This window comes from Callithrix jacchus, chromosome 12, assembly GCF_049354715.1.
Source record: "Callithrix jacchus isolate 240 chromosome 12, calJac240_pri, whole genome shotgun sequence".
NCBI lineage: Eukaryota > Metazoa > Chordata > Mammalia > Primates > Cebidae > Callithrix > Callithrix jacchus.
This window is the reverse complement of record NC_133513.1, coordinates 4077642-4097562: the sequence shown is the minus strand read 5'-3', so window position 1 is coordinate 4097562 and position 19921 is coordinate 4077642. Positions and strand designations below refer to the sequence as shown.

The 19921-nt window shown below is 55.1% G+C and overlaps 2 protein-coding genes across 2 annotated transcripts; one reads left to right on the top strand and one right to left on the bottom strand.

Annotated features, from left to right (window-relative positions):
- Window positions 1–827: 827 nt before the first annotated feature.
- FAHD1 (fumarylacetoacetate hydrolase domain containing 1) lies at window positions 828–2868 on the bottom strand. Its single transcript, XM_009008915.5, has one exon. The coding sequence runs from the start codon at window positions 2849–2851 to the stop codon at window positions 2174–2176; it is 678 nt and encodes a 225-aa protein (XP_009007163.2). The 5' UTR covers window positions 2852–2868; the 3' UTR covers window positions 828–2173.
- A 4298-nt stretch (window positions 2869–7166) lies between these two features.
- On the top strand, window positions 7167–19462 carry HAGH (hydroxyacylglutathione hydrolase; the record flags this gene model as incomplete). Its single annotated transcript, NM_001267741.1, is given in 8 exon segments — window positions 7167–7332; window positions 7820–7884; window positions 10310–10427; window positions 11084–11192; window positions 12705–12808; window positions 12990–13091; window positions 18739–18818; window positions 19202–19462. Coding segments are annotated over 8 exon segments (783 nt in total).
- Window positions 19463–19921: the final 459 nt, after the last annotated feature.

Sequence of the window (19921 nt, the reverse complement as noted above, 5' to 3'; positions counted from 1 at the left end):
AGCTGAACCTTGTACCTGCTAGCTAGACTAATAACACACTTTCAGGATGAGCACGCCCTTGGATCCAACTCTTCCACTTATTGGGAACCTAGCCAAAGGGAATAACAGCTCATGTGCTGACACCAGCAAATCATTAGAGACAATCTCTTTAGCAGCATCACCTAGAAACAAAACAAGAAAAAAAGACAATCTCCACGTCCAAAAATGGAGGCCTGCCTTCCGAATCATGCAGTCCATCAAAATCATACTACGGAAATGTGTCAGCTAACAAGGAAAAAGACGGTAACAGTGTACAGTGGATTAAGCAAGTTAGAAAAGTGCACGGGACAGCCAGGCACGGGGCTCATGCCTGAAATCCCAGCACTTTGGGAGGCTGAGGCGGGAGGATCACCTGAGGTCCGGAGTTTGAGACCAAGCTGACCAACATGGTGAAACTCCATCTCTACTAAAAATACAAAATTCGCCGGGTGTGGTGGCGCATGCCCATAATCCCAGCTACTTGGGAGGCTGAGGCAGGAGAACCACTTGAACCCAGGAAGCAGAGGTTGCAGTGAGCCGAGATCACGCCACTGTACTCCAGCCTGGGCATCAAGAATGAAACTACGTTTAAAAAAAACAAATCAAGAAAATTATATGGTATGAGGGAACTGTTTTAAAAATTACAATTCACAGATTTGGAAGAACTTGCACTAAGTGCTTAACTTCGGCCATCTCTGGGTAGATGAAATTTTTGTTTTGTTCTAATTACTAATCTCTTTTTTATGACTCTTCTGTAATTACATGCATTGCCGGGCAATGAAAAAAGGAGGAATAGTAAAAGATAAAAGTAGTTAAGATAGCATCATATTTAATAAAGGAATCAAATGATGGCACTTCCTCCTACTAAATTATAATTTAAGCATGGGGTTGTAGCATACATAAATGTTTGATTCTTCTTATATATCTGCTTACAAGATGCAGCCCACTTTGTGGTCAAGACTTCTGGTCTGGTCTTGGGAGAGCAGGGTTACATCTTGGCTCTGCCACTAAGCTGAGTGATTTAGCCAGGCCTGTTCTAGATCTGTCTTCATCAGAGTAATGGGGATAGTAGTGATAATACTAACATTACGGCTTGGTTGAGGGTTACATAACACATAGAAATACAGACTAAACTTCTTGACATGATGTTCAATAAATGTTGACCATTATTACTAAATTAGATGTCCTAGGCTTTCTTCAAGGGGCCAGAGGACGCCTCCAGGCATTGATAGCTATGCTGTGCATCTTGTCTAGACTTTTTTTCAGAGAAGGGCGCAGGCAAGAGCAAAAGCAGCAGTCCCAGGCTATTCAACTTCCACAAAGCCTCCTTATCTCCGATTGGGAGGTACAGTTGCTGATTAACTCTGTTAATAGAGCACAGTGTTCAGAAGGCCAAAAGTCAAAGACTAAGGTCTAAAGTCCCGTAAAGAGGAAATATTCCCTCTTCACCATTACTGGGGGAAAAATACACTTGTAAGCCACAAAAAAGCCAGCACCTTTATTTGGACAACAATCATTTCAAAATCATCTTCTGAACTGAGAATCAATGGGTCTGGGTAGATACTCTAAGTAAACAGGTGAAATCTTCATTAACTGTTCACTTACTAAGTACAATTTTAAATAAACTGATTCTGTACAGCAGTGTTTTTCCACATTTCCCTGATAGGAATCACTTGGAGTGCTCTATAAACACTACTTCACCAGAGATTAATCCCATCAAATTGGTTCGGTGAATCTGGGATGGGCCAGTAATTTGGAAATTTTGATTTTTACAAATTCTTCCTGATTACCAAGTCTGAGAAAATGTGGGAAACACTGGAAAGTTACCTGCAAAATAACTTTCCGTTTTTCTCTGCAGTTTTTAAGTCTTGAACTACTGATCATCCTATAGATAACCCACTGAAAAGTCTTCTCCAATTTTTACAAAAGGAAACTGTTTTTAACATTTGGTTTCATAAAATCTGTTCCGAAGAAATACTTTGGCAGTGTTAATTGCTGGCCCATTCGTTCTACTTCATGTTTTCTTGAAGAGTCCATCTTCTAGGAATTGAGGCATAGCAATCTAATCATTTTTTAAATAATTGGTTTTTTATTAAAAGATTGTGACATTTAAAGCTCTTGCTTGCTTTTATCTGGCTCCTTTCCCTCGTGAAACTTAAGAAATACCTCCGTATTCTGACTTTTCCACCTTAAATCTCATATTGACCAGCCCGTGTATGCCAGCCTCGATCTCGTCGTTTTCTTTAACGGGTCCAACTCCCTTTGGCGTCCCAGTCAAGATAATATCTCCTTCTTCCAAGGTTATGATCTTAGAAACATAACTGATGATGTAGGGGATGGAAAAAATCATGGAGGATGTCTCACCCTCCTGTCTCAGCTCGCCGTTGACCTTGAGCCAGAGCTTCAGGTTGTGAGGGTCAGGGATTTTCTCCTTGGGCACGAACGCGCTGACCGGGCAGGACGCCGTGAAGCTCTTGGCCAGAGTCCAGGGCAGTCCCTTCTTCTTGCACTCGTCCTGCACGTCCCGGGCGGTCATATCCAGGCACAAGGCATAGCCGCCCACGTAGTCCATGGCCGCGGACTCGGGGGCTGCGCGGCAGCGCTTGCCCATCACCACGCCCAGCTCCAGCTCATGGTGCAGGTTGCGGCTGTACGCGGGCATGACAATGGGCGAGCCCTCGGGCACGTAGGCCGTGGACGGTTTCAAGAACAGCACGGGCTCGCTCAGCACCGTGCTGCGCATCTCCCTGACGTGGTCCGCGTAGTTCCTCCCCACGCAGACGATATTCTTCCCCCACTCCCAGAAGCGGGACAGGGGCCTGGAGGGCGCCATGACTCCAACCAAATGCCCCTGCAGTCACGTGAGCTGGACCAATCAGCTGATGCCTACGGCATCCCGGAGAGGACCAACTGCCTCGGAACGCTGTTCTCCCCTCCTCCCCCCCGCCCCCCAGCGACGGCCGTTGCACCTCCCGATCTGCAGGGTGCCCGGGTGGCGCGACGTTCGGCCTCCAGGGAGCTGCTGTGCGGTGCCGGGAAAGAGGCGGAGGCTCGCGGCACAGCTCTCCGGGTCCAACTCTCGGGCCGCCGCCACCGCCCCAGTCCCGTCCAGTGGCCCGCGGCATTCGGCGCTCGGGGAGAAAACGGGTTGAGCACGAGCGCGTTTATTGGCTGGCGGACGGTGAGAAGCGGACGCTAATTGGCTGAGGGCGGCGTGAGGCGGACGCTGATTGGCTGCGGCGCGCCGACGCCGGTGTTTTGCGGCCCCGGGCCGCCCGGCCGTCCAGCCCCTCTCCGGTCATGGTGCTGGGCCGCGGGCTGCTTGGCCGCCGGAGCCTCGCCGCGTTGGGAGCCGCCTGCACCCGCCTAGGCCTGGGTGAGTGCGGCGGGGCGGGGTGGGCGGTGGGGCGCGGGCCCTACGGGGCGGGGAGCGGACGGCGCGGGGCCGTCGGTTGGCGGTCGCTGACGCGGTTTCTGCTGCGCAGGTGCCTGAGGCCGCGCTGCCCGGCTAGAGCGGAGGCGGCGCAGGCGCCGAGGCGGGCGCGGAGCGGGCGCGGGGCCGCGGGTGCGGAAGGAGCTAGGTAAGCAGGGCCGGGCCTGCGCCCCCCGCGGCCTGCACACGCGGGCTGGGCCGGCCGCGCTTCTGACGCTGCCCGGTCGTCGCGTCCTGCCCGGGCGGGCGGCGTGGAGAGCCTGGGCGCGGCCCCCGGACGCCCGGCCCACCGGCACCTGCTGCAAGGACCGCGCTCTCGCGGCGCCGCCTGCGGTGGTCCAGCTGCTCGCCCGGCGCCGGAGCGTCCCTGTCTGGGGACCTGGCGTGTCATCCGTCCCGAGGGGACTGCGAGGCCGGGCCAGGCCAGTTCCCCTGGAGGGTGCGCAGCGCAGGGCACCGGGCGGGCGGAGGCGCCGGCGCCGGCGGGGAGGCGTCCCTGGCAGTTTCCGCATCTCGCCGAAAGCTGTCAAGGCTCCGCAGCGGGTAGAATGTCGCCATTGCTAAGGAAAGAGCGAGGATTCGAGTTTCAGGGACATTCGTAAGGGCGCAGGCGGAGAGTTGGAGCGGGACCGTGGGCATCGGAAGGGCGTGCTTGCCGCATTCGAGGGGAGCTCCCTGCGCCAGTGTCTGGCACCGCCCAGTTCAGGGGAAGCTCGGTGCTGTGAAACACCGATTTAAAACAAGTGCAGTGACGCACGCCTGCCATTCCAGCGATTTGGGAGGCCGAGGCGGTAGAATCGCTTGAGTCCTGGAGTTCCAGACCAGCCTGGGCAACATGGGGAGATCTCATCTCTACAGAAAACTGACTTTAGCCGGGCGCGGCGACACGCGACTGTAGTCTCAGTCACTTTGGAGGCTGAGGCCGGAGGATCGCTTAAGTCTAGGAGGTGGAGGCTGCAGTGACCCATGATCGCACCATTGCACCGTAGCCTAGGAGACAGACTGAGACCGTCTCTCTCTTTTTTTTTTTTTTTTTCTTTTTTTGTGGGCCAAACTAAACATATGTCTGAACTTGGTCCAGACCCCCCTAGGCTGCGGGTCCTTGACCTCTGTTTGTACAAAGTATTAAAGTTACAAAACAGTGATCCGGGAACATTTTCCAGGCAGTGTTGGGCTGAGTGATATGGAAAGGGAATAAGGTTTCTGCTGATACTGGCACCAGCTGCGTTCTTTTCTCAGAATAATGGCACTTCCATGGCTTGTCAGCTTCTTTAGGAGGCTCTGGTGGTCCCCAAGGGGAGGCTGAGCACCAGTTGTAAATGTTTTCTTCACCTGGGCAGGGCAGTCACCAGTCTCTGCTCACTACACCTCCACCTCCCTGGCTCAAGCGGTTCTCCAGCCTCAGCCTCCTGAGTAGCTGGGACTGCAGGCGCTCGCCAACACGCCTCTGCTAATTTATGTATTTTCAGTAGAGACAGGGTTTCACCATAGTAGCCAGGCTTGTGTCTATACCCTGACTTCAAATGGTCTGTCTGCATCGGTCTCCCAAAGTGCTAGGATTCCAGGTGTGAGTCACCCTGCCTGGGCAGTATTTGTAATGTTCTGCTAGTATCGATGGAGCTCCTTTCCAGGACGCCCCAGCACTCCGGGTGTCCTGTCACAACCCTTCTGCACCCTGCCAGCAGCCACCAGCACCCACACTCTGCTTGCTCTGCTCCTTGGGTTGGGATGGTGATGAGGCTAAGGGGAAGGGGAATATCACAGGAAGCTGCTCATACAGAAATGTAGGTATTATGTGCATGAGAAGGAGGACTTGGAAAACACCCAGCTGGTTGTCAGAAGGGTAACTGGGTACTTTGTGCAATGATTGAAACTAGAGTTTGGGCAGTCTCCCTGGCTGTGGATTCCGTGTTTAGATGGGCCCTGGAGACGTGTGTGTCTCTCGGTTGTTGGGTGCTGCCCATCCTGGATCCCTTTTGGGAGAAGTCCTTGCCCTGGCACCTGCCCCAGGATTCCACTGTCCTCTCTCACCTTTTGTGTCTTTTTCCCCCCATAAAGTAGAACTGAAGGTATTGTCAGGGCCCCCATGTGTTTTTAGGTTTAGTAGGAGTTTCATTGCTAAAATACTTCTGCATTGGTCTGCTGGCTGGCAGACACTTTTGTCCCTTGGTCACCCACTCCTCCCACCTCCTGGGCCTTTGTGACAGAGTCCTCTAGGGCAGCTGGATGGTGATTTTGTATCCTCCACACTGGAATCTGGGGCAGTCATGGCCAGCTTTCCGTCTCAAAGGATGTTGGAAACAGATGCTCAGTGCTGGAAAGAAAAATCAGCACTGAGACGAAGGATCTTTCAGCAATGCAAGTTTCACCTCCTGGACTGCAGGAAGGGGACCCTCACTGGCCGTCCTGCTGCAGGAGCACAATGAACAAAGGAAGACACACACATTTATCCCTCACGCATTTGGGGTCGTCTTTACTAATGTATCTGATCTCCATTGGCTGGAGTCAGACCTCACAATCTAAACTAAAACCCGATTGGCTAATAACTTAAAACTTTTCTTAAAACAGGTAACAGCAGTGGAGAGCTGGGACAGGCCTGTGAGCACGTCCAGCACAGATATCCTGTGGTTAAAGTATAAGGACATAGAATGTACTGCATGCCTGTAAGCGTGGCGTGTCTAACAGCTGCATAGGATAGGGCTTAGCAAAGCTGTCAGCACACTTACACTCTTTAATAAGAAAGGCAGCTTTACAAAGGAACTTTTCTACTGCCCACAAAACTGCTGATTTTTGTGCATTATCTGCATCTCACATTCCTGCTATTCAAGGGCAAGTATTTGTTTCTTTTTCTTTTTTTTCTTTTGAGAGAGTTTTCCTCTGTCACCCAGGCTGGAGTACAGTGGGGTAATCTTGGCTCACTGCAGCCTCCACCTCCCGGATTGAAGCGATTCTCCTGCCTCAGCCTCCTGTCTCGTATTGGTTCTCTCTGGCTGGAGGCTGAGAATGGCTGCACAGAACGGGGCCTGGCTTAGTCAGTGGTGGCAGCACAGCTAGCTGGAGGGCCAGTGGCCAGGCTGGGGCACCTCCAGTCTGCATTCCTTTCTTCACATTCTGCCCCTGAGTCCGGGCTATGCATACCCCAGAGCTGGCAGGAGGCATGCCAGACAGCAGTTTGTCTCACAGCCACAAGCTGGCCATCCTGTCCTTTCAGAGGTCTCAAAAAAGAAAATACAGATCATAAGTCTCAAACAGTCGATTTCCATGAATATGAGCATGAGTCAGTTTCTGTGTTTTCTCTGGGGACAAACAAAGATACTCCTTTTGGTTCTTTTGGTTTTTAAGGCACAGGATCTTATGCTGTCACCTAGGCTGGAGTGTACGGCACAGTCATAGCTCACTGAAGCCTCAAACTCCCAGGCTCAAGCGATCCTCTTGCCTCAGCCTCCGGAGTAGCAGGGACTACAGGCATGCGCCACCATGCCTGGCTAATTTTTACATTTGTAGAGACCAGGCTGGTCTCAAACTCCTGCCCTCAAGCTGTCCTTCCACCTCAGTCTCTTAAAGCGCTGGGATTCCCGGCAAGAACCACCGCATCTGGCCAGGGTATTTCCTTTCAGAGGAACCTAGAAAGGCTGGGAAGCACTGCAGCTTGTCCACACTGTTGTAGGGCCTGGTGCAGACACCAGTTTAGTTGTGCTGTGTCTGCAGGTCCAGCCCTGCTGGGAGTTTTCCACCACACAGACTTGCGGAAGAGTCTGACCGTGGACGAGGGCACCATGAAGGTGGAGGTGCTGCCTGCCCTGACTGACAACTACATGTACCTGGTCATTGACGACGAGACCAAGGAGGCTGCCATCGTGGACCCGGTGCAGCCCCAGAAGGTGTGCATGGCTGTGCCCGGCTCTCCCTTCCCTCACCCCCGATGAGCTTCCTAACCGCAGTGGCCTTGCAGCTCTCCCTCAGCGAAATGGAAATCAGTCACTTCATTTCTGAAAAACTATTCTCCAGGCACTGTTAACCAAGAAGGGTGGAGGCAAGAGCCAGGGGCACAGAGAACACTGAGCTGTTAGATCCCGGGCATGTGACGCTTCCTGGAGGCTTTCTGCCCGTCAGTGCTGCCTCTGGGGTGATGCCCCCAGAGCTGGAGGGGCTTGGAGCAGTAGCAGGTGGTTCTGAGAGTGCCAGGCTGAGCAGGAAGAAGCTACTTTTACCTGCTCTCCTGGAGCAGGGCGAGCCGGCAGGGTCAGGACGGGCCACAGCCGCGCCCCTCCCGTGCGTCCTGGGTTCCTCTGGGCACCCCACTGTGGAGGCTGGCGAGCCAGGCCTGCGAACCTGATGGGCCTTTGTCCTGCCCCGGTGTTGCTGCAGGTCGTGGAGGAGGCAAAAAAGCACGGGGTGAAGCTGACCACGGTGCTCACCACCCATCACCACTGGTAAGTGCCGGTGCCACAGGGCCTGAGTGTCTCACTTCTTGCCCTGGTGGGTTCAGGGACATCGAGGCCGGTCTTCCTCCACAGCTGGTGTCTGTTTTGTGAGGACAGACCCTCGACAGGCTTCTGAGAAAGACCACGGCCCCGAGTGGCAGGTCTGGTGCTGCAGTGACTCTGAGGCCCCGTGGCCTGTGGGGTGAGGGGAGAAGGCTGCAGCCTCACCCTCAGGCCTGAAGCCCCTGCTGTCTCTGGGGCCGCCCGGGCTCCTGCCCTGGAACGTTGGCCTCAGTGTCAGTGAGTGAATGAGTCTAGGGGTGAGTGGTTCATTTTTAAAGCAGCCGGCTAGGCACTGTGGCTACGTGGGATTATAATCCCAGCACTTTGGGAGGCTGAGGTGGGCAGATCACTTGAGGTCAGGTGTCACCAACATGGTAACACCCCGTCTCTACCAAAAATACAAAAATTGGCTGGGCATGGTGGCACACACCTATAATCTTAGCTACTCAGGAGGCTGAGGTAGGAGAATCACTTGAATCTTGGAGGTGGAGGTTGCAGTGAGCCGAGATCATGCCATTGCACTCCAGCCTGGGTGACAGAGCAAGACTCTTCCTGGAAGCTTTCTTCTTTTTTTTTTTTTTAATTATTATTTCTCAAAAAAAAAAAAAAAATAGCCGTATCTGGAGAGGTTGGGTTTTTAAAATCCTTAAAAACTGAAGGATGAATAAAGTGCCATGTTGGGTTCCAGGGCCAGCATTGGCGGCTTAAGGCCCTTGTTCGGCTTTTGAAAATTTTTGAGGCTCTTCAAAGCTAGGAAAGTGTTTATTTGGTTCTCACTTCTGTATGCCAAGCAAGCGCCCAAGAGCAGCCAGCACCTTTCTCCTGAGCCAAGACCTGTCTGGCACTGCCCTAGGGCCTCCAAGCTGTGGCTTCCCCAGCCCCCGTCTCTGGGTGAAATGAGGCCTTTTATCCTGTCCTCGGTGGTGGGAGTGCTGTGCTGGCGGCTTGGCCAGAGTTTGATGGAAGCGTCACGGTTTACACACAGCTGCACTGAGGCCTGGAGAGTTTCAGGCTCTGTGAGTCGGGCCCCAAGAGCCTCTGCCAGATCATTGGAGGTGCCCATGCAGGGACTTGGGCACAAGGGGCGATGCCTACAGCCTCCCTGGCCCTTGGCCTGTGTGGCTGAGCTGCTGTCTCTCAGCACATCTGCCTTCCTCTCGTGTGAGGCCCCTGCTGCCAGCATGCTTCCTCCTGGGGACCCTGGTGGTGGCCTCTGCGTAGCTCCCTGGCACATCACAAGTTGCTGCAGCTCGCTGCCTCTCCTGGCCTCGCTGCAGACGTCTCTTTCTAACACTGTAGTGCTTTTGAGTTCACCTGGCCCCTGTGACATTCATGCCGGAGCATGAAGTCCTAAGCCAGGCTCTAGCTGCAGCGGGATGGGGTTTGCTTATCTGTGGTGAGTGGTGATGGGTGGACCGGGGCCTTTGTGCCACGCCCTCCTTAAGGACAGGAGGGGCAGAGGGCTGTGGCCACCACTCCACCCTGTTATCTTGTGGCCCAGCGGTGCCAAAGCAGGAGGTTTCTGGTGTGGTCACTGGAGTTTCCTTGGGAGGCACACGAAGGAGGCTGTAGGGGACATGGAGCGAGGCCAAGCCAGATGCTCCCTGCCGCTGGGAGAGCTTTGGCCTCACCTTTGCGATGAAGCCCGGTCGGCAGGTGTGGGACCCTCACAGCCCCCACCCCACATCAGGGCTTTGCAGCCTACTGAGGGATTCTAGCCCAGGTGAGGCCCGGGAAGGGCCCCTTTGATTGCCCCTTTCTGAAATGCAGGTCAGGCAGGCTCCCCTGGGGAAACCTGGGCTCAAAGGAGGCTCCTCCACCCGGTGAGCGTCAGGAGGCCTGGAGCTGGCCCAGTCTGGCCTCCCCTGCAGGCAGACCACCTTTAGGGCCAGCCACTCGTCCCAGACACACCCCACATGATTCCTACGCTCAACAGATTGATTTTCTGCTAGTGGGGTGGCTCCCAAACTGGGCTGCACATGAGAATCACCTGGGGGCTTTCAAAAATCCCACCCCAGGCCACTCCTCAGACCTGTTGCAACCCTCAGGACTCAGGGATGGGAGCCAGGTGGTGCTTCATAAAGACGTCCAGGTGATAACCCCACACCCCCACGCTCGGAACCCTGGCCACGGGATCGTCCAGGTGTCTGTGATTTGCTTCCTCGGGCAGGGCCGCAGGGAGCCTCGCTTGGGAGCGGGTATATGGTCAGCAGATCCAGCGATGGACAAGAAGCAAATTCTCTGCGTTGCAAGATGTACGTTTCTTTGAGAAACGTCCAATGCAAAATAGGAATCCTGTTTGACCAGAGTTTAAGAGCAGCAGGCAACCCTCGGCTCAGCAGGCAGCCCAGGTCTCCTGTTTGACTTCCAGGGACCACGCTGGCGGGAATGAGAAATTGGTGAAGCTGGAACCGGGGCTGAAGGTGTACGGCGGTGACGACCGTATCGGGGCCCTCACTCACAAGGTCACTCACCTGTCGACACTGCAGGTGAGCAGTGAGCCCTGGTGGTGGCGGTGCTCCAGCGCGGCCCTGCCAGGAGCGGGGAACCCCCCCACGTCCTCTCTGCTCCCTTACCCCAGTGACCCAGGAGGGCTCTCTGCGGTCCTTTGTGGCAGTGTGGACAGTGTCCTTTGTCTTGGCCCAAGAAGAGGAGTGTTCAGAACATGGTGGTGTCGGGGGCTGGGAAGCGGGGCTCCGTGACCCTGGGGAGTGGGCCATGTGGGTGGGGTCTCGGTGCTGGCCTCGGGCTCAGTGCCAGTGTGTCGTTCCCCTAGGAGCCTCCTTGAGCACAGCCCACAGGCAGGGGCGGGGGACAGATGGGGACAGAGGGAAACAAAAGGCCAAGCGTGGAAAGGAGAGCCGTCTTTAGTCAGATGCTGGCTGTGGATTCGGCCCAGTTCTGAAGGAGAAACCAAAACAAGCCGTTGGCTTTTTCACGAAGTGCTCAGGTTCTGGGGCCCCCGCGCTTGGGCGCAGCCGTGGAGTGAGGGAGTGAGTGAGTTCCACAGCCCCGTGGCTGGGAGCGCCTGCCCCACCTTAGTGGGCATATCCCCGGGAGCTGAGGAGGGCCCGGGCCGCATGGTGACCCGGGGAGGCACTCTCCGGGTGTCTGGGAGCACACGCCGTCACCTGCTTTGTTTAAGGTGGGCTCTCTCAACGTCAAATGCCTGTCGACACCGTGCCATACTTCAGGACACATCTGTTACTTTGTGACCAAGCCCGGTGGCTCGCAGCCCCCAGCCGTGTTCACAGGTGCGTGTTGAGTTGGGGTGGGGATGGGTTCTTCATGAAGACCCTTGGTCTCCTGCCAGGCACGCTCTCGGGGGCAGCTTCGTGGCCTTCTCTATTGCCCTGATGTGTGGGGCCCACGGGGCAGGGGCTGGGGTGTGGAGCCTGGGGCTCAGTCTCGGACACATCCAGGAGTTGGGAGCCTCGTGGCGGGGCTGGCCCGTTTCCTCCCACAGTGGGTTTGGATGGTGGTCTGGAAGGCAGTTCCACCTGCAGCAAGGGCTGTGCCGGCGGAGACTGCTAGAGGCAGCTGGGGTTCTGGTGCGTTTCACGGAACAGAGTCAGTTTCTGCCTGCAGGGCGAGGGGGGCTTGGCCCTGGAGCCTCTGTGTTCCTCGGTACTATGGTGTGGATTAGGGGACCTGTGCCAGTCCAGGGGCACTGCCTGCCTCCCGGAGTTGTCACAGACCCGTGGGAGCCGCCTCTGGAGGTCATATGGCCAGGGGACAGCCCCATTGTAGGCTAGCCCCTCCACGGCTGTGGCCTGTATGGGAAGGCCATGTGGAGGCTGCTGGAGGTGGGGGCTGCCTCCCCTGCCTATCCCCTAACTGGCCTCACAGTGTGGGGTTTCACTTGGTAACTGTGGCGAGGGGAGGTAGCACAGCTCCATGGAGCAGGAGCTCCAGGCCCCAAGGTCGCCTCCTGCCTTCTCTGCCCTTCCTTACCTCTGGAGTCTCTGTGGCCTCTTGCCTGTCCTCAGACATGAGGTCTGGGGCCCTTCGGGGGAACAGGTCCTGTCCTACCATCCTGTCCCATCTCTTGTGCCCAGGAGGGCCCAGGGGGACTCATGGTCTTGGCCTGTGCCCAGCACCACTGCATGTTTCTCTGCCCTGCGTGGTGAGGAGAAGTGGGGCGGCCTCTGCTGTGCTGGGTGCTGAGCACACTCCTCTAGGGGGGACAGCCCTGCTTCTGAGGCCAATGGCCACGTGGGGTCAGCAAGCTGAAGATGGCCGTGAAGCAGCCCGAGGAGGGCAGAGACTAGGGTGGGGACATGGTTCTGAGGCTGAGGCAGGAAGGAACCTGGGTGCTTGAGGGTGGGCAGCATTGTGGGCTGCGTCCCCTGCAGTGGATGAGAGGTGGTCTCAGTCAGCTCAGGCAGGGCGGTGAGACCTATGCACAGGGTGGCACTGGCTGCTGGGGTCAGGAGAAGATGGGGGCCAGGCAGGAGCCTGAGAGGGGCTGTTGGGTGTGTCGGGGAGGGCTGGTGGGACTGGGGCAGTGTGGGGAGAGTGACTTGGGTTTTGGGTCTGTATGGACAGTTGGGCGGTCATCAGGTGGTCAGCACTGTCAGCTGAGGCTTGGAAGGAGGTGTGGGAGCTGGCATGCGGGCTCTGAGTGGAGCGAGCCTGTGGGAGTCAGGGCAGCTGGGGCTCGGGGCCTGGGCCTTGCCGGTGAGTGTCACCCTGCTCCTGGCCCCTCCTGAGTCCTAGCCACTGGCCTCGAGTGGCCCCCACCTTGTGGCTGTTCTTGTTTCCAGGTGACACCTTGTTTGTGGCTGGCTGTGGGAAGTTCTATGAAGGGACTGCAGATGAGATGTGCAAAGCTCTGCTGGAGGTTCTGGGCCGGCTCCCCCCGGACACAGTAGGTGGTGCCTCCCTGCGGGTTGGAGTGTGGGGGCCTCACCCAGCCTGCCTGGCAGGAGACAAAGGGTGCCTCCTGGCGCCCACTCACCAGACGCACCCCCAGGCGTCCTTGTGCCATCCCTGAGGACTTCCACAGGTGGCAACAGCCCTCGGAGCTCCCCTGTTGCCTCTCTCCACAGAGAGTCTACTGTGGCCATGAGTATACCATCAACAACCTCAAGTTCGCACGCCACGTGGAGCCTGGCAACGCCGCCGTCCAGGAGAAGCTGGCCTGGGCCAAGGTGAGTGGGGCCTTCCTGGTGCAGTGCCTTCCCGTGGGCTGCGCAGGGCCACTGTGCACAGTGGGGTTGCCAGAGTAGGTAGACCCTCGCACCTCTGAGGCCACAGAGTAGGCCTGGGATTCAGGCCACCGTGGCCAGGCTTGCCCTTTACGGCAAACCCCAGGGGTTCTGTTGAGATCCCTCTGCCCCGGAGGATCCTGAGTGGGCTTCAGACGCTGCATGTCTAACAAGTGCCAGTCCTGTTTGCCACCTTGAGCAGTAGGGTCAGGCTGGCACCACGTGGCTCTGCTGGCTCCCCACGCCACAGAAGGTGGCTCTGTCCAAAGGACTCCTGTTTCCACGAAGGCTCCACGTGAGCCTCCATGGCATAGCCCAGGCCAGCCCAGCCAAAGAGTGCCAGGAGCAGGAGAGGGTTCCCCAGGGGCGTGTTCCCAGACTCCCTGGAAACGGCGTCAGGACTGCGTGTGCCTGGGTGCTCTCAAACGTGGCCTCCCTCTGCTGAGTGGCGTGAGAGTCGCTGCCTCGGACGCGTTTGTTGTTTTAAGTAAATCATCTATTTCTGTTGAGCATTTTGTCAATTTCTTGGAGAAGATTACGTTATTTTACAATATTTACTCATAAAAATCTAAACTCTAAATCAGATGAATCATAAATATTCATCTTTTTCCTCCTTTTGAGATGGAGGCTTGCTCTGTCACCCAGGCTGGAGTGCAGTGGCATAATCTCAGCTCACTGCAACCTCTGTCTCCCAGGTTCAAGAAATTCTCCCTGCCTCAGCCTCCCGAGTAGCTGGGATTATAGGCACCCGCAGAGACAGGGTTTCACCATGTTGGCCAGGCTGGTCTTGAACTCCAGACTTCAGGTGATCGCCTGCACTGGCGTCTCCAAGTGCTGGGATTATAGGCGTGAGCCACCATGCCCGGCCAGTGAGTCTGTTTTGAGTGGACAGGTTGCAGATTGAGGAATGTCGGTGATGCTTGCCCTGTGTGATCACCTCCACAGTCAAGATGGAGAACTTTCTACTGCCCCAAAGGCTCCCACGCCCCTCCCATATGGCATTCCTGCCAGATGTTGCTCTGCTCTGACTTCAGGTCACTTTTTTTTTCCTGAGAAAGAGTCTTGCTGTGTCTCCCAGCTAGAGTGCAGTGGTGTGATCTCGGCTCACTGCAACCTCTGCCTTCTGGGTTCAAGTGATTCTCCTGCCTCAGCCTCTTGAATAGCTGGGACTACAGGTGTGCACCACCACGCCTGGCTAATTTTTGTATTTTTAGTAGAGATGGGGTTTCACGATGTTGGCCAGGCTGCTCTCAAACTCCTGACCTTGTGATCTGCCCACCTTGGCCTCACGAAGTGCTGGGATTGCAGGCGTGACCTGCCGCACCCGGCCTTTGAGCTCACCTTGTAGACTTCCCTGTCAACAGAAGCCTGCGGCTCCGTCATGTCTGTGGCATTCTTGGCCCTGCTGATGTTGGTGAGATTCAGCCATGCTCCTTGCTTCTGAGTAGCATTTCATGTGGAAATGCGGTGATTTGTTTATCCATTTGTCTGTCTCCAGTTTTTGCTATTTGAATAAAGCTGCTGTGAACGTTTGTGTACAAGTCTTTTTGTGGACATGTTTTTATTCTCTTGGGTACCTACCTAAGAGTGGAGTTGCTGTGTCGTGTGGTTAAATGTATGAACTGTTATCCAAAATGCTTGTCCTGTTCGGCGATCCCACCACCAGTTCATGAGCTCTGGGGACTCCACACTGCGCCAGCCAGCGCTGGGGCTGTTGGTCTCTTTACCTTCTGCCATTCTAACGTGTGGGTGGTGGCGTCTCCCTGCTTTTCACGTGTGTGCCCGTGACCACCCTCTCTGTGTGCTGGCCTCTGCTGTGAAGTTCACGTTCAGTTTTTTGTCCACCGAGAAGACTGGGTTTGGCCTGTTAGCGCGTGCTCCTGAGTTTCTTACATCATCTGGAAACAAGGCTTGGTGAGATTTATGTAAAAATGTCTCTCCCAGTTCATGACTTGCCTTTTCATTTTCTTAATGCTGTCTTTGGAAAATAGTTTATAGTTCTGGTGAAATTCAGTTTACTCATTTTTTCTTTTGCTTTATTTTTTGAGACAGAATCTCATCTGTCGCCAGGGTGGAGTGCAATGGCATGATCTTGGCTTACGTCAGTCTCCGCCTCCCAGGTTCAAGCGATTTTTCTGCCTCAGCCTCCCCAGTAGCTGGGATTACAGGTGCCCGCCACCACGCCCAGCTAATGCTTTTTTGTATTTTTAGTAGAGATGGGGTTTCACCGTGTTGGCCTCAATCTGTGGACCGCGTGATCTGCCTGCCTCAGCCTCCCAAAGTGCTGGGATCACAGGTGTGAGCCACCTCACCCGGCCTGCTCGTTTTTTTTGTGCTGTAAGAAATCATTGCATAACCCTAGCTCACAAAGACTTTCTCCTGTGTTTCTTCCTAGAAGTTTCAAGGTCTTCGCTTTTATATTCACATAAAATTTAAAGTGTCCCCTTTGAAGACGGCGTCTGCGTGAGGTGCGAGGCGAGGGTAGAGGGTCACCTTCCCGAAGGGAGATCCCAACTTGTTCAGCGCTGTCTGTTGGACGGTCCTTTGCTGCCTGGATTGCCTTGGCAGCTCTCTGCAGAGCATGGACCGTCCACGCCCGAGTCTCCCGGACTCTGCTCCGTTGTGCTGCTCCGTGTGACATGCCTGGTGTCCCAGCACATCATCTTGAGTGCTGTAGCTCTGTGCCGAGTCCTGACCTCAGCAGTGTAAATCCTCCAGTGGTGTTCAAACGGTTTTCGTTGTTTCAAGCCTTTCACGTTTCCATTTTTAGAATCATCTTGGAGTTTTTACTAAAAAAGCTGGCTTGGCGTCTCATTGGGGCTCTTGTGATAACTGCTGTGGCGGGAACTGAGATGTTCACACTGGGTGTTTCCGTGAGCTTTCCCGGCGTTTCTTGGCAGTGTTTGGAAATGTTCGAGGTCCGGCACGTGATTAAGTGCATCGCTCCGCGCTTGGTGACTGTCTGTTGATGCTGGTTGGAAATGCAGTGGACATGCGTTTTCACTCCCTGGCTGTCTCAGTCCTGTGGTGGTGCTGGAAAGGAATACTTGAGGCTGGTCATTTATAAAAGGCGGGTTATGTGGCTCGTGGCCCTGCAGGCTGGATAAGCAGCATGGCCTGGGCATCCACACATGGTGAGGCCTCAAGCTGCTTCCACTCATGGCTAAAGGGGAAAGGAGCTGGTGGGTGTGAAGCGCTGGCCAGAACAGGTGAGAGTGGGAGGGCGGAGGCACTAGGTTCTTTTAAACAAGCAGATCCTGTGGGAACTAACAACTCGCTCACACTTGGCCGAGGGCACCAAGCCCTTCACAAGGGATTCTCCCGGTGATCCAGGCACCTCCATTCAGCCCCACCCACGCGACGGGGGTCAGATCTCAGCATGCATTTGGAGGGACGGACCTCCTAGGCACAGCACTGCGCAGACACCCAGGAGAGGAGTGGCTGGGCTGGACTTGTGAAGAAATCCCAAACTCTCCTTGCTCAGCGCTTGTTTGCTGGCAGGTGTTTGCATCCTGCCGGGAAGGCGTGGGAGACCAACTGTTCCGCATACTCCTGCCACCTCGTGGAAGGAGCTGGGGAGCCCAGTCTGGCCTCTCGTCTTCTCAGCAGTATCTTTTGAGCAAACATTTGTCATTTCGAGGAAGTCCAGTAGATTATTTTATGGTTCATTCTTTTTTGTCTTCCATCCCAAGGTCGAAAAAAGTTAACTCCAGGGCCGGGCGCGGTGGCTCACGCCTGTAATCCCAGCACTTTGGGAGGCCGAGGCGGGTGGATCACGAGGTCAAGAGATTGAGACCGTCCTGGTCAACATGGTGAAACCCCGTCTCTACTAAAAATACAAAAAATTAGCTGGGCATGTTGGCGCGTGCCTGTAATCCCAGCTACTCAGGAGGCTGAGGCAGGAGAATTGCCTGAACCCAGGAGGCGGAGGTTGTGGTGAGCCAAGGTCGTGCCGTTGCACTCCAGCCTGGGTAACAAGAGCGAAACTCCGCCTCACAAAGAAAAGTTACTCCAGTACTTTGTGTTTGGAATTTGTACAGTTAAATTGAGACCTGGGTGAAGCCCCCGCCCGTGTCTGGCGGGTCTGATCTTCCTGGTTTCATTCCTGATATTGACAGTTTGTGTTCTTTTTATTGGTCGTGTCAGTTTTGTTGACTGTTTTTTTTTTTGAGATGGCGTCTCACTCTTGTTGCCCAGGCTGGAGTGCAGTGGCATAATCTCAGCTCACCGCAGCCTCCACCTCCTGGGTTCAAGTGATTGTCCTGCCTCAGCTTCCTAAGTAGCTGGGAATACAGGCACAAGCCACCGCACCTGGCCTAAATTTTTTTTGTTATACAAAGTCTGGCTCTGTCACCCAGGCTGGAATACATAGGTAATTTTCGTATTTTTAGTAGAGACAGGGTTTTACCATGTTGTTCAGGCTGGTCTTGAACTCCTGACCTCAGGTGTTAGCTCCACCTGCCTCAGATTCTCAGCGTGCTGGGATTATAGGCATTGAGCCACTGTGCCTGGCCTTTTTTTTTTTTTTTTTTTTTTTTTTTTTGATAGTTTCACTCCTGTTGCCCAGGCTCCAGTGCAGTTGTGCAAACTTGGCTCACTGCAATCTCTGCCTCCCAGGTTCAAGTGGGAGGGTGGTCCTCGGGTGGGTCCTGCCTCAGCCTCCCCAGTAGCTCGGATTACAGGCATGTGCCACCACACCCAGCTAATTTTATATTTTTAGTAGAGATGGGGTTTCTCCATTTTGGTCAGGCTAGTCTTGAACTCCTGGCCTCTTTTTTTGGGGGAAGGGTTGGGGAGGCAGAATCTCACTCTGCCGTCCAGGCTGGAGTGTGGAGTGGCACAATCTCGGCTCACTGCAACTCCGCCTTCCCAGGTCCAGGTAATTCTCCTGCCTTAGCGTCTCATAGCTGGGACTACAGGCCTGTGTCACTGTGCCTGGGTAATTTTTGTGTTTTTGGTAGAGACCGGGTTTCACCATGTCGCCTAATCTGTTCTCGAACTCTTCTGATCCTCCCGCCTCGGCCTCCCAAAGTACTGGGATTACAGGTGTGAGCCACCATGCCCGGCTTGTCATTCTTTTTAATAGGCGTAAAATACACTATTGTGTGGGTGTTATCCATAATCATTTTACCAATCTCGGTAGGAAGGACATTGGGAGTTTTCAACTCCTTTTTGACCCTGGAGTTCAGAACCCACAGGAGGTGTTGCTCTTCTGAGCTGAGCTGCAAGGACTGACTTTTTTTTTTTTTTTTTTTTGGACAGTGTCTTGCTCTGTCACCAAGCTGGAGTGCAGTGGTGCGATGTCGGCTCACTGCCTGGGTTCAAGCAGTGCCCCTGCCTCAGCCTCCCGAGTGGCTGGGACTACAGGCGCCTGCCACCCTGCCTGGCTAATTTTTTGTATTTTACTAGAGATGGGGTTTCACCATGGTGGCCAGGCTGGTCTCCACCTCCTGACCTTGTGATCCACCTGCCTCAGCCTCCCAAAGTGTTGGGATTACAGGCATGAGCCACTGTGCCTATTTTTTTTTTTTTTTTTCTGAGATGGAGCCTTGTGAAATCGCCATGGTAAAGTGATGTGTTTCTCTTGCAGGAGAAGTACAGCATCGGGGAACCCACGGTGCCATCCACCCTGGCAGAGGAGTTCACCTACAACCCCTTCATGAGAGTGAGGTGAGGGCAGGGGGTGGGAGGAGGCGTCTCGCATCTGGCAGTCCAGCTCCTGAGCGCACAGCCCAGGCACGTCTGAGAGCCCAGATGGCCGAGGCTGCCCTGGGGAGCAGTAGCAGACACAGCCACAGAGTCCGAGCACTTTTCTTCTGGGGGCATCTTGGCCAGGGTCTGGGTTCTTTTGGACCCTGGACTTCAGAACCCGTCGAAGGGGGAGTGGCTGCTGCCTCTCCGTCCTCCGTGTCCTCCCAGGGCTGGGCTCACTTAGCACGTGCTGTGTGCACCGTCCCCCCATTGGGGGGTGTCCTCTGCAGCGGCCCTGGCTCCTTGGGAGGGCAGTGGGCTCATTGTTCCCCCAGCCTGCAGTGTGCTGCTGGCCTCCGCAGGGAGAAGACAGTGCAGCAGCACGCGGGCGAGACCGACCCCGTGCCCACCATGCGGGCCGTGCGCAGGGAGAAGGACCAGTTCAAGGTGCCCCGGGACTGAGGCACCCTGCGCCTTCCGAGCATTGGGGGACTAGGCTCTCTTAGGTAACTGGCTTTCCTGCTGCTGATGCAGGAAATTCAGTCTTGATTTAACCCTAATTTCACAGCTCTTGGCTTGTGTTATCGAATGTTCTAATGCATATTTATAAGAACTTTAAAAAGTATTTATTCCCATAACTTTCACTTGCAGACTGTTGTCCTCTGGCCTTTAGGCCTCTCCGGGGGCCTTCCTCCTCCCCTCCATGAGCCACTTCAGTCCTCCCACCCATGCTTCAGGTTAGGACCCCGGGAGGGTGCTGTCTCCCTGGGTTTCCTGGCTTTGCAGGAGGGGTACACCAGGGTGCCCTGGGGTTCCTTTCCCAATGTCCCCTGCCCCACCCACCCAAGGAATCAACACCTTTCTGGATGCCAGGTCACTATCACAATCTGTGTTGACATGGGATGAGGGGATTCTGCGGCCCTGTGAGCACAGAACCCCACCCCGCCAGTGCCATGGGCGCTCCAGCACTGCTGCCATCCTGGGTTGGGGAATGCCGAGTGGTGTTTGTGCCCAAAGCAGACAGTCCCCTGCCCACGCCTGGGGGCTCTGGCTCAGAGCTGGTGTGGCTGCACCTGTGCCGT

Excerpts from the sequence above, each read along its gene's own strand:
- FAHD1 (XM_009008915.5), bottom strand. The coding sequence starts at position 2,851 with ATGGCGCCCTCCAGGCCCCTGTCCCGCTTCTGGGAGTGGGGGAAGAAT.